At 33.4% G+C, this 14,787-nt stretch overlaps 1 protein-coding gene across 1 annotated transcript in view; it reads right to left on the bottom strand.

The window, feature by feature from the left end:
* The window catches only part of PIK3C2G (phosphatidylinositol-4-phosphate 3-kinase catalytic subunit type 2 gamma), a gene marked incomplete at its 5' end in the record, with an annotated part of 318,729 nt that overhangs the window by 69,473 nt on the left and 234,469 nt on the right, over positions 1-14,787 (bottom strand). The window contains 1 exon segment of the mRNA XM_081248761.1: positions 11,301-11,409. Coding sequence (XP_081104887.1) covers positions 11,301-11,409 — 109 coding nt within the window.

The following is a 14,787-nucleotide window of genomic DNA, read 5'->3' as shown; positions in this document are numbered from 1 at the left end:
TATTGCTTTTTTCATAAAGTAGCTTGTCATAATGTCCAGTCTTTAATGTAGTTCAGCCCACTGTATTTGTATTGGAGTTACATGGAAGAATGACACTATGAAAAATAGTGAACTTTTAAGGAATCTTTTATAATTTTGGTTCTCAAATGTCATCAGCATTTTACCAGACTTTGAAAAATAATCTTGGTTTTACTGATGATACACATATGACATTTATCCTGCCTGCATCGTAATCTCAGCCAGCTCCAAATAGGAAAAGAGCAATGTACTGACAAATGTAGTAATTAACATCTGGGTTTAGCAAGCAGGGAACAAGAAACATATGTTCACTATTAAGGCAGGATTTACCTGTTTGGATTTATTTTGACATTTGATTTCTGCTTAAAAAAATAATATTGCTTAAGCCGTGATAGCATTCCTTATTTTAAGGGACTTCTAGAAATGAGCAACAATACTGAGAAGAGCTAAAAATCCCAATGAATACATGGCTTTAAAAAGTTTTAAAGCAACTGTTGTTTGTATGTCTCAGCTAAACTCAAATGTGGATACACATTTCTTTAGGTACTGCAATCATTTACTATAACTTTTATTACATATTTATATTGCCCTTTATAAAGATCTTAATTTAGTTCACAACACAATTCAACTAAAACAGAGTAAAATTTTAAAAATCAAAAGGAATTCCTGTTATCACAGCTTGTGGAATGAAACTACAAACACTTCAAGAAAAAAAGAAGTTTCAATGAGTTTGGGAGAAGGGAGTCAAGCTAAACAAACAAAAACCAGGCAGATATAGGACTAGGATGTCTAAACTGATGCTTGCAACCTCATTAGAAGAGATATTAAAATAGTGTATAATTGCAGTCCTCATTTATATCTGTTTTCCTTTATCAACCAATATGTGTGTGGGGATGAAAGGGGAGGGAAGAGTGATGAGAAGAGAGAGATGGTCTCAGGGATTTACAGTCATCCCTCTATTTGGGCTGCTCTTGTGTTTTTAGACCAACCCCCCAGAGACATCTCTCTCACCTAACTTAACTCTGATACCTGAAACTGGACTACAAACAGACTCTTCATCTCATTTCCTTGACCAAAAGCAAGACTGCTTACAATTGAGTATGCCCCAGAAGGGTATATAATATTTGATTTTAGTAAGGTAAGGTTGTTCAATTTCATATTCAAGCTGCATCTTCTACTTTCTTTTCTCACCCTTTTCCAGTCACTGCTATTATTATATATGTTCATGTCTGTATTTATCACCATATTATAAACTCACTGAAAGTAAAGTGTATATTGCATTACTTTCATCTTTCCAATTTGTTCTCTAAAACTAATTTAAAGCTTTTAATCTAGAGTGTTACACATAGTAAGTGATCAGTAAAAATTTAAAAATCGTTACAAAGTTATATACAGTGATATAAAATGTTTTTTTAAAGTTACAAATAAATGTATCACATAACTAAAAAAGAATGTGTTTTAATGTATAGACATAATAGGATTATTTGCCTTTCCTATACTGTCATATGACAAGTAGCTATGGAAGAAGAAAAGTGTTTTTATAAGGATTTTTCTAGGGTCAGAGATGAGGATTAACCTATCATAGGAGTATTCAGCACAAATATAATAAATTTACTTTAAATCTCTTATTTTATTAGAAGAGGAAAAAAAATTACGTGTGTTTAAAAATTTCCTCTAAGTTGTTCATATCATTTAAAATAATTACAATATTTATGTTACAGACCCGGTTTTATAGATTTTAGTGTTTATAGACATAACTCTGTTAAAACATATGAGGGAAGAGAAGAACTTCATCAATAATACAAAATTTTTAAAAAGCTCAAAATAATGTGAAATATTTTGGTATTATTTATGTGATTTTTAGGCCAATAAAGTTTTATTTAGTTGATCTTAAAATAAGTTTTTATTCCTTGAATATAAACAAACTGAATCAGGGAAGCATCCACCAGGATATGGAGACAAAGCTTTCACTGTGGTCAATCCATTTGAAGATAACTGAAAATTGATGACATTATGCATCAAGGAGAACCAGGGTGATTAGTCAGGTCACATTATTAAGGCTAATCAGCATCTGCTTATGTCGCTGTCAAATTATTACTGTTCAACCACTGTGTCATATGTAAAGTGAGTATTGTATCAAGACCCATAAAGTTCCTTAGGAAGAAAGGAAAGAAAAACCCAATGTGTGAAGTTGTGAAAGACTTTATGAAGCCACTGAAACACGTCAACATAGAATACGGACAAAGACTGTAAGCTTCTCAGAACAGTGTACATATGCGATTCAGCTTCTGAATTTTGAGAAGAGAATTATCCAAACCTGGCTGTGTATTGGAATCACGTTTGTTCTTAAAAAACAACACATACAAGGGAATCCCCATAAGATTAACAGTGGATCTTTCCGCAGAAGCTCTGCAAGATAGAAGGGAGTGGCAGGACATATCTAAAGTGATGAAAGGGAAAAACCTACAACAAAGATTACTCTACCCAACAAGGATCTCATTCAGATTCAGTGGAGAAATTAAAACCTTTACAGAAAAGCAAAAGTTAAGAGAATTCAGCACCACCAAACCAGCTTTACAACAAATGCTAAAGGAACTTCTCTGGTAGGAAACACAAGAAAAGGAAAAAACCTACAAAAAACAAGCCCCAAACAATTAAGAAAATGGTAATAGGAACATACATATAGATAATTACCTTAAATGTAAATGGATTAAATGCTCCAACCAAAAGACACAGACTGGCTGAATGGATACAAAAACAAGACCCATATATATATGTTGTCTACAAGAAACCTACTTCAGACCTAGGGACAAATACAGAATGAAAGTGAGGGGATGGAAATAGATATTCCAAGCAGATAGAAATCAAAAGAAAGCTGAGGTAGCAATTCTCACATCAGACAAAACAGACTTTAAAATAAAGACTATTACAAGAGACAAAGAAGGACACTACATAATGATCAAGGGATCAATCCAAGAAGAAGATATAACAATTGTAAATATTTATGCACCCAACATAGGAGCACCTCAATACATAAGGCAAATGCTAATAGCTATAAAAGGGGGAATTGACTGTAGCACAATACTAGTAGGGGACTTTAACACCCCACTTTCAACAATGGACAGATCATCCATAATGAAAATAAAATAAGGAAACACAAGCTTTAAATGACACATTAAACAAGATTGACTTAATTGATATTCATAGGACATTCCATCCAAAAACAGCAGACTACACTTTCTTCTCAAGTGCTCATGGAACATTCTCCAGGATATAATATATCTTGGGCCACAAATCAAGCCTTGGGAAATTTATGAAAATTGAAATCGTACCAAGTATCTTTTACAACCACACCGCTATGAGACTAGATATCAATTACAGGAAAAAAAGTGTAAAAAATACAAACACATGGAGGTTAAACAATACGCTACTAAATAACCAAGAGATCACTGAAGAAATCAAAGAAGAAACCAAAAAATACCTAGAAACAAATGACAATGAAAAACAACGACCCAAAACCTTTGGGAGGCAGCAAAAGCAGCTCCAAGAGGAAAGTTTATAGCAATAAAATCCTACCTCAAGAAACAAGAAAAATCTCAAGTAAACAACTTAATTTTACACCTAAAGCAATTAGAGAAAGAAGAACAGACAAAACGCAAAGTTAGCAGAAGGAGAGAAATCATAAAGATAAGATCAGAAATAAGTGAAAAAGAAATGAAGGAAATGATAACTGAGATCAACAAAACTAAAAGGTGGTTCTCTGAGAAGATAAACAAAATTGATAAACCATTAGCCAACTCATCACAAAAAAAATGGAGAAGACTCAAATCAACAGAATTAGGAATGAAAAAGGAGAAGTAACAACTGACATTGCAGAAATACAAAGGATCATGAGAGATTACTACAGGCAACTCTATGTCAATAAAATCAACAACCTGGAAGAAATGGACAAACTCTTAGAAAAGCACAACCTTCCGAGACTGAACCAGGAAGAAATAGAAATATAAACAGACCAATCATAAGCACTGAAATTGAAATTGTCATTAAAAATCTTCCAACAAACAAAAGTCCAGGACCAGATGGCTTCACAGGCGAATTCTATCAAACATTTAGAGAAGAGCTAACACCTATACTTCTGAAACTCTTCCAAAATATAGCAGAGGGAGGAACACTCCTAAACTCATTCTACGAAGCCACCATCACCTTGACAGCAAAACCAGACAAAGATGTCACAAAGAAAGAAAAATACAGGCCAATACCACTGATGAATTTAGATGCAAAAATCTTCAACAAAATACTAGCAAACAGAATCCAACAGCACATTAAAAGAATCATACACCATGATCAAGTGGGGTTTATCCCAGGACTGGAAGGATTCTTCAAGATACACAAAACAATCAATGTGATACACCATATTAACAAATTGAAGGATAAAAACCATATGATCATCTCAATAGATGCAGAAAGAGTTTTCAACAGAATTCAACACTGATTTATGATAAAAACTCTCCAGAAAGTGGGCATAGAGGGAAACTTCCTCAACATAATAAAAGCCATATATGACAAACTCACAGCCAACATCGTTCTCAGTGGTGAAAAACTGAAGCCATTTCCTCTAAGATCAGGAACAAGACAAAGTTGCCCACTCTCACCACTATTATACAACATAGTTTTGGAAGTTCTGGCCACCTTAATCAGAGAAGAAAAATAAATAAAAGGAATCCAAATCGGAAAAGAAGAAATAAAACTGTCACTGTTTGCAGATGACATGATACTATACATAGAGAATCCTAAAGATGCTACCAGAGCTAATCAATGTATTTGGTAAAGTAGGAGGATACAAGATTAATGCACAGAAATCTCTTGCATTCCTATACACTAATGATGAAAACTCTGAAAGAGAAATTAAGGAAACACTCCCATTTACCACTGCAACAAAAAGAATAAAATACCTAGAAAAAAACCTACCTAAGCAGACAAAAGACCTGTATGCAGAAAACTTTAAAACACTGATGAAAGAAATTAAAGATTTGAGAAACAGTTGCAGAGATATACTATTTTCTTGGATTGGAAGAATCCAAGAAACAGATTTTACAAACAGATGGAGCGATATACTATTTTCTTGGAAAGAAATTAAAGATTTTACAAACAGATGGAGAGATATACTATTTTCTTGGATTGGGAGAATCAACATTGTGAAAATGACTATACTACCCAAAGCAATCTACAGATTCAACGCAATCCCTATCAAAAAACCAATGGCATTTTTCACAGAAGTAGAACAAAAAATTTTACAATTTGTATGGAAACACAGAAGACCCCAAATAGCCAAAGCAATCTTGAGAAAGAAAAACTGAGCTGGAGGAATCAGGCTCCCTGACTTCAGACTATACTACAAAGCTACAGTAATGGTATGGCACAAAACAGAAATGGTATGGTAAATACCATACTGTAGGTTAATATATGTTAATAATTCTGTAATTTTTCATTTAAAATATATATTAAATGTTGACGAGATTATAAGTTTGCTATATACATGGGTAAAATTAAATGAATATAACCATTGAGTTCTTTAAGCTTCCAAACAAGAGAAAAGCATGTAACCATAATGCATGCTTTGTCCTTGTAGTTCCCCTTGTCTAGCACAATTTTTCCCCAGTTTCCATTTACTAACTTCTATTTGCCCTTTAATAACAACTTGAAAGCCATACTCCCTGGGATGCCTTCTCTACTTCATTGGGAACTGGGATAAGTATACCTTCTTAAGTGCACAGGCACTTGTCCTTTGATACAAAACAGCATCTCTAGCTGAGCTACCAGCCTGGAAATAATATTGTAGCACAATGTGCTTGAGTCCAGATTTGCAAAAATATCAATGATATAGTAGGGTACCTTAGTATCTACTACATTGGAAACCAAATGTCTGATCATGTTCAAACTGGAAAAAAAAAAAAAAAAAAGGAAAGATGACCAGAGTCTGAAATAATGGTTCTCAAACATTGTCATGGATTAGAACACCCTGGAGGGCTTGTTAAAACACATTGCTGGACCTCATCCCCGAAGTTTCTGATTTAATAGGTCTAGGATGGGACTGAAATTTTGCATTCTTATAAATTCCCAGATGAGGTTCCAACCACAGTCCAGGAGCTGAGCTTTGAGAACCACTAGTCTTAGGAGCTAGTGATAGGGATTTAAGTTTCTCCTCTTGTCCCCGACTATATGCAATCTAAAGCAGTCATTATTGACAATTGTGATTTTTTTCTAATAGCCTTAGGATGCTTGTGATCTGAATTGTGGAATTTTCTTAAGTGGGTCTATTCATCATCAGACCACAATATTACCCAACTGGGAGGTATAGCAATAAGCCAACATCCTGAATCAGCAAACCTACAGTTAGGAGACAATTTTGAATACATTCATTAATATATTTTATTTTTAAATTTCAGTAAGGTTTCCTTGATATATATTGACTTAATCTACTATACAACATGTAATTAAAACAATTCACACTCTGACTGGAAAGTAGTCTCATCTAATGTCTTTCCCAAGCTCCACATGGAGAAGGAAGGTTGTTGAATTGACTGCTGAGAAAAATAGGGTTCTTTGACTCAAGTAAGTCCTGGTTATGGGGTCGGTTGTAGTCCTCCTGTTACAGTGCCTGTAACTTACTGAAGTTTAAAGTATGTCTGTATATACAGCATGATATTATAAATGCGTTTCTTAGGTCAAAGTATAACCGGAGTGCTGCTAGGATTTAATCAAGATGGCAGAAAAATGATCAAATCACTATGTTGTACACCTGAAACTAATATAATATTGTAAGTCAACTATACTTCAATAAAAGGAAAAATGACTAGAGTCCAGGAATGGTCTGTTAATGTCCTAATCAAGGCTGCACTATCTGGCTACCTGGATAAAGCAGGAGGAAATAAGAGGTACTAAATATTTTAATCAGGCAACCCATACTAGAGGCAGTCAGTGTAAGTAGTTCTGTTAAACTCTCACAACTCAATCAACAATAGGCATTTTACAAATGCTAATTATTGATATAATTAAAAGCATGCTAAATTTGGGGGAGAGGATGAGGAAGAAGAAGCAGAGATATTAAATCTTCATTTTATGACATTTATAAATTTAAAAATTGCTTTTTTCTTTTCTTTTTATTGTATCTGTATGAGATGATAGATGTTAACTAAATCTATTGTGGTAATCATTTCACAATATATGTAAATCAAGCCATCATGCTGAACACCTTTAAAAAAATGGACATTATTAATTAGCATACTGAATGTCAAAGGATTTTGTTCATAAAAATGGTAGCTTGTTGACTAGCATGATTAATGTTAGAAATGGGCTCTCATTGGTGACATTAAAGTTATTCCAGACATGTGGATTAGCTAAAGATATTCCATAAATAGTCTCCATTCTTGCATCAAAAGGCAAAAAACCTAACAGGCCTTGTACCTTTTACCCTTAGAGATGATGTTTTAGATAAATCCCTAAAAGATCCTATGTCTAGCCAAGAACTCTGGAGGATTCTGTTAGCTTGGTACCTGCCTTTGTAACTTACATTTGTCTCACAGGAACCTTGCAAGCAAGATGGTGATAGAAATTTAATAGTAAAGGGAGCTAATCCTTCTTTGAGTCCTCAGAAGGAGTTGTAACAGCTGTGTGCATGTGTAGGTTGTATGCACATGTGTGTATGGGGAAGGATCTTAAGAGTCCTTTTTCTGATGCATATGACAGAAGGGAGCAAAATTGGGGTCTGGCATGTCTCTTCAATTTTCTAGGCCACTCAGAATCACTGATGAGTAGTACCAAAACCTCACCAAGAAATCCTTAAATACTTTTTTCAGATGGGAAATGACCACAGACTTAGATCCTCTGAAATAGTTACCTATCAGAGACAAGGTTCATCAGAACACAGGATAGGGGGAGGAGGCAGAACAGCAGATATTTCTGAAAGCTGAGGGGTAGCATGACTGCAGCTGTAAGCTCCTATTTTTAGTGATATTAGATTTGGTCATTTAGTCCAGACCTCCTATGGAGAATAATTGGAATAATTAAACAGTTTGTTTTTAAACTTTGCTTGAAAGCATCAGAGAGCTAAGAAGATAGTGAAGAATTACCAGGCTAGGATCTGGGGCAAGACAGTCTTGGGGAAGTGAGCTTGGGTTTTGGCACAGCTTTTCTGTTGTGGGTTTTTATTGATATAGGTTGAAGCAGTGGAATGGCTGGGAGGTAAAGCAACAATTTTGACCACCTTGCAGAGTTAAGAGGAAAAAGAATGGAATCCAGAGCTGCCAAGTAGATTCTTGGTGAGTCTGCCTTACCTTGGGTTTAGATCCAAAGTGGCTACATCTAAGGAATAAGGATGAACCAGTAATAGTGCCTCACAAGAGCTACAGTTCAGTTTTGAATAATCTGAATCCCTGCAACTGGATTTCAGCAACCCTAGATTGTTAATGTACTCAGATATTATAATTCTCTATACCAGGATAACAGTAACATAGGCATCCAATTTCTACAAAGGACATTGCAGTACAATATGTGGCCACAATAAAAAGGAAAATAACCAGGCTCACAATGGAACAAGACTACATAATTAAAAACCAGCAGAAGCATTAGAAAATAAAAATGTACATGCAGTAGGTCCCAATATTGGAGTTTTTAGGAAGATTTTAAATAACTATGCTTACGATTTTTGAAGAAATAATAAAAAGGACAGATTTTCAGCAAAGAACTAGGAACTGAAAAAAAAAGGAAATTCTGAAACTGAAGAATAATTGAAATTAAGAACTCAAAGAATGGAATTAACAGTATGTTAAACACAGATCATTAGAGAATAAACAACCCAAAAGATAAGTTAGAAGAAGCTATTCAGAAACTGAGTCATAGAGGACAAAGAATTAAAAATACAGGAGTAAAAGTATGAGACATAGAGGGTAAAATGAAAAGGATAGACATATATGTGATTACAGTCCCAGAAAAAGAAGAGAGAGGAAATAGTATGAACAATATGTGAAGTGATAACGACTGAGAACTTTCCAAAAGTGATGAAAGACACAAATTCAAGAAGTGCTGAAGCTCAAGCATCATCAGTAGAAACAAAGTCATATCTGAGCAAGTTAAAGTAAAACGGCAGAAAACCAACAGTAAAAAGAACAATATTGTAAAGAATAAAAAAACTTTTTCAAAGAAGCAACAAATATAACAGATGGATTCTAAACAAAATCAGTGGAAGCTAAAAGACAATGAAATGATAGCCTTAAAGTTTTTAGAATAAAATCACTGCTATCCAAATGCTCAAATACCAAATAGTCAGCAAAAATATCCTCCAAGAATGAAGGTAAAATAAAAACTTTTCAGACAAATGCAAATTTAGAGGGTTTCTTTTAGCAGCAAATTCATATTAAGGGGAATAGTAGATGGTGTTCTTCAGGTAGAGGGAGAATAATACCAGATGGAAATTCAGAGTTACAGGAAGCAATGAAAATGAGATATGTGAGTAATATTAAATATTGATTGCAAAAACAACAATAATAATTACTTATGAAATTTATGGATACAGATACAGATATATATTTTTGGTACAGCATATAAAACTCAAGTGGGTGAAATAGACTTAATCCATGGTCCAGGAAAATTCACAGTGAAATTTTTATAAATATTTTTAAGGAATGATAAAGAAAATACAATACTGTATATAAAAACTTGTGGGGTGTTATTAAATCTTGATTAGGAGAGAGGATTTAGAGTTTTAAATGGGTAAGTAAAGACAGGTTGAAAATAGACAAGTTAGATTAACTATCTGAGGATGTAATAAATAGACAGGAAGCAGAAGGAAGGAAATAATAAAGATAAAAAATAAGTGAAACAGAGAAATAATACAATAGAGAGGGTCAATAAATCCCACATTTCATTCCTTACAAAAATTGGTAAAATTCATAATCCTCTGGAAGTATGGATCAGGAAATACGTGTGAGAAATCGAAGAGTGAATACCTTTTCAGATCCTATAAATGTTAAAAAGATTATGATAGGATATTATGAATAACTTTATGCCAATAAATTAGCACAAATTCCTATAGAAATGTAACTTAACAAAGAGACCCAAGAAGAAATAGGAAACGTGAAATGTCTTATAGCTCTTAAATAAATTGAATCTCCAGACCTATATGACTTTACAAATTAAAGAAATAAAACCAATTTTATACAAACTTTTCCAGGGAGTAGGGAAAAAGCAATAACTCTTTGCAACTAATATTATGAGTCCAGCATGTTCTTGATTCTGAAACCTGGTAATGACTTTGTAAGAAGGAAAAACTCCAGGCCAATCTCTGTCATAAAGATGAAAACAAATGCTAAAGAAAATGTTAAATCAAATCCAATAATACATAAAAAGTATAATACATTACATCCATGTAGAGTTTACCCTAGTAATGCAAATTTGTTTAAAATTAGAAAGTTCTTCAGTGTAATTCACCACATTAGCAGAGTAAAGGAGAAAAATAGGATTATTGGTGATCATTGTGCAGCCCAGTAGATTCAGAAAAAAATTTTTGATACATTCAACCTTCTTTGTAAAAACTATTGGCAACATAGGAATAGAAGGAAACAAAATAATAAAGGGTACCTACAAAATCTACATACTTAATGAGGAAATATTAGACACTTCCTCCCTGGATTCAAGAATAATGTAGGTATATCCACCATTACCACTTCAATTCAATATCTATTGAAAGCTCTAGAGAGCACAAAATAGCAAGGAAAAGAAATACAATATATGAATATTGGAAAGAAAAAATAAACTCTTGTTATCTGCAGACAATATGATTGTAAGTTGAAAATTCAAAAACAATACAGATAATTATTAGAATTAAAAGTGAAGTTAGTAAGATTGTTGGGTAAAATGTCAATATACCGAATCAGTTCTATCTATAAAATGGTGAAAAAACAGGAAAAGGAGTTTTATAAAAAGTACTATATCTAGTATAACAAAATACTTCTAAGCCCTCTATGCACAGCACAATAAACAATTATTGAAAAAACATTCTAAAAATACTTGACTATGATAATGGATCGAAAGATATTAAGATGCAATTTCAAGTAAAGTCCCGGTTGGTTTTTGCATGGAATTGACAAGATAATTTTAATTTGTACATTTGTTGAATAAATGTAGGACTAAAAATGTTATCATAAAGTATTTAAAAATATTCCCAGTAATAATACATAAGACAGTCCATATTTTATGTAAAAATATAAAAGTAAATTGTGACATACGTTTGCAACTTCATACGATCCATTTAATATCTGTTCCATGTAATGATTTAGATCTCTGAATCTTTTGTGATCTGAATTTGTAAAAGGTAAGTGCCACCAATGAGGAAACCTGTTTTAAAAGAAAAAAGTATATCTTCATTAGTTTGAAAATTGGCATCTGTATCTTACAATTGTTCATAAAGTTAAAGCTGCATCAGATGGAAGGGCCACTGAAAACGTTTTTTAAAAAAACATAGAACGCATGATTAATTCTGAGAGTTTTATTAACATGGCTGTGGTCACTTGTGCTATTTTAACTATCATTAATATTAATACTAATTTAATTTAACATACTAAATTAATACATATTTTCCTTCTTACTGTATTTATGGCAGACCACACAATTTGTCCTTTAAATACATGTGGGGGGTTAATAAATACTTTCTGAAGTTTAATGATCCATAATTTTTCAAGAAGGTCATATGGTATTGTTTCCTCTGGGTTCACAAGGGACATTGCTACACTAACTAGATTAAACATTTTACCAAGCATATGCTTCCATCTGGTCTTAGTCTTTTGGAACAAAGTATCACTTTCCCTAGGGGTCTAGCTTGCAGAATTTCCTCTTCACTATCTGATGATTCATCTTGACGGGCTAGACGTTGATTACAACCAATTATTGGTGGCATGACCTGTTAATGGGAAGCATTTGGCAACACGTTTTGCTGGTTAAATGTATCTCCTTAGGAACTATCTAGCAGATTCCTCTGACTGCAGTCTTGCTGTTGCTTCCTTCCTCTTCTGCTTCTTTGGTACAGACCTTCCTCTGGGCAAAGGAGCATGGGGGATGGTGAAGGGTTTTTAGCAAACACACAGAAGTATGTGACAACTGCAGGACATCCCATCCATTGCTTCCTGTTGGAAGTGTCAGGGAAGTCCAAAATAATATTTCTGTGTATTTAAATAATTGACATTTTACTTTTTTACTCTTGCTCTACTCTTACTAAGGCTTAAAGTGTTAAAATTTTTATACAGATTTAATTATCATAAAAATTATTACCATATATAATTAATCAAAACATAGAAATACATTTGATAAATAGGTGGATTTTGCTGGTTTTAAATATTAACTTGCATAACTGTGGATTATTTTTCTTTATTGTTAGAATAAAATGGAGTTCAACATCAGTTCTATTCCTTTTTTTATAGATGTATGTACTAAAAAAGTATTGTGTGTAAATAAGTACATGAGAATTAAGGAATTCAGCTCTAGTAATGTCATTCAGTTGTTTAAAATGCTTTTGAGTTATATGTCAAATATAACATAGTAATCCGTTCTTGAAAATGATTTTTTAGGATATTTTATCTGACGTTGCTATCATGTCCTCCCTCAATTTTGTTCACACCAAAGATTAAGAAACACACGACCTGCAAACAGATTTGATACCTGGTTATTAGAGTAATTCATTTTCTCAATACCAACAACACCAGTATTTTGATTTGCCCTTTATTTAATCCTCAGAGATTTTTTACTCCCTGGGACAGTGTACCAAAATAAAATTCTGGATGACTGGGAGAAGAGCAATGGTGAAATTAGGAGAGGGAAAGGAAATCAACCTTTCTCAAGCAGGTGACTTTTAAAGAAGACCATTAATTTCAAGGAAGATTCCTATGCCTCTGTATTCTCAGAAGTTGGAAGAGGTACAAACAGTCTGATTTGAAGACCACTGTTACATGCTGTGACTAATTTGAATTTTATTCTTTATGACTCTAAATTTCTGATCATACTTTCCAGATTGGGTTTACATAATTCTCATAGAGCTTCTCTTAGTAAATTTAGGAGTCAGAGGAAATCTTGCCCTCATCCTTCTTCTGTATGCATTGCTATAAGCCAGAGCTCCTTTGGGACTGTTAGCATACAAATATTGTTCAAGGAACAAAGGACTAAATATTCCTCCTCTCCACACATTGCTTGAATGATTTTAAAATCAATTTAGGTCCCATTACTAGGCAAGAGCTGTTGAACAAAACAGAATCCCAACTAAAGCTGAAAATCGAGAAGAGGCATATGGAGAGAGATTATTGGCACTTTAAAGTTTGACAAGTTATACTAATATGTATTGGGGAGAGAAAAGAGTAGAACAGAGACATTTTTGAAACATAAAAGGACAGCCATTTAACAAAAATGAACATATTTTTAAATCATTAATTATTAGGGTACAATGGAAACCACTAATGTTGAATTCAATATTTGCAGTCAAACTGAATATTTTTGCCAGTATTTCCTTTTCCTCAGTTATTACATTAGATGTTTTTTGATAACTCTTAAAGCTGATGTTGTCTTTAAGTTTCCACAATGACATTCCTTCCCTCTCAGTCTCCTGAACGTGCTCTTACTCTGATGACTTTCTGATGTTTAAAGCATCTGTATTTCAAAATCTCTGTGACATCTGCAAGTATAGTTTTTCATCAATGTGAACTACACAGTCTTCAAAATAATGCACAGTATCTCTCCATCCATTGGCGATGTTGTTTAGATTTACAATTTGGTAAGTGACTAAATCCTGAAAGTCTAACAAAAATCCACATGTACAAAGTATGTCAGGTCTGATATGAACACTCATATTGTTAAAGGACCATTTACTCAACAAAAATTCTGGTACAGTTGGCTCTCCCTGTCTGCAGGTTCTACATCTGAAGATTGAACCAACTGTGGATTGAAATATTAAAAAAAAAAAAAGTCTGGAAAGTTCCAAAAAGCAAAATTTGAATTTGCTGCATGCCAGCAACTATTTACATTGTATTTACAACTGTTTACATAGCATTTATATTGTATTAGATATTATAAGTGATCTGGAGGTGATTTAAAGTATACAGGAGAATGTGGGTAGGTTATTTGTAAATACTACACCATTTTATGTATAGAACTTGGGCATGCAAGGATTTTGATATCTGTGGGAGGGGTCCTGGAACCAATCCTGTGGATACCAAGAAACTACTCTATAGATAAGATGACATTTGATTTGCCTAAGTGCAAATATCATAATTTCTAAGAAGTTCACCTTTTTAAAGTCAAGGTACACCTCTGGTCAAGATACACACTCAAGTCTATAACATAAATTTGGCTAGTTCTAAATAATGAATTTTAGAAGGTTTATTTGAACAGAAGTATTTTCAATTACATTATTTATGCTTAATATTTTTTCATTATAACATGAACTGAGCAATGGTTTTCAAGACTGCAAAATGAAGATAATGACAAATTAAGTTTGGATAACCCAAGTCCAAGTTAATAATTAATGATAACAAAAGTGAGTTGATAAATTTTACTTGTATACTAACTGATATTGATAAGTTTTTCTGGTACAGCAAATAAATATATCAGAGCTTTTTTTTTATAGCTTTTTTTTTTTTTGGCTGTATGTGGGCCTCTCACTGTTGTGGCCTCTCCCCTTGTGGAGCACAGGCTCCGGACGCCAGGCTCAGCGGCCATGGCTCACGGGCCCAG

The sequence above is a fragment of the Mesoplodon bidens genome (assembly GCF_964165515.1).
Source record: "Mesoplodon bidens genome assembly, chromosome: 11".
Classification (NCBI taxonomy): Eukaryota; Metazoa; Chordata; class Mammalia; order Artiodactyla; family Ziphiidae; genus Mesoplodon; species Mesoplodon bidens.
This window is presented reverse-complemented; position numbering and strand designations above follow the sequence as displayed.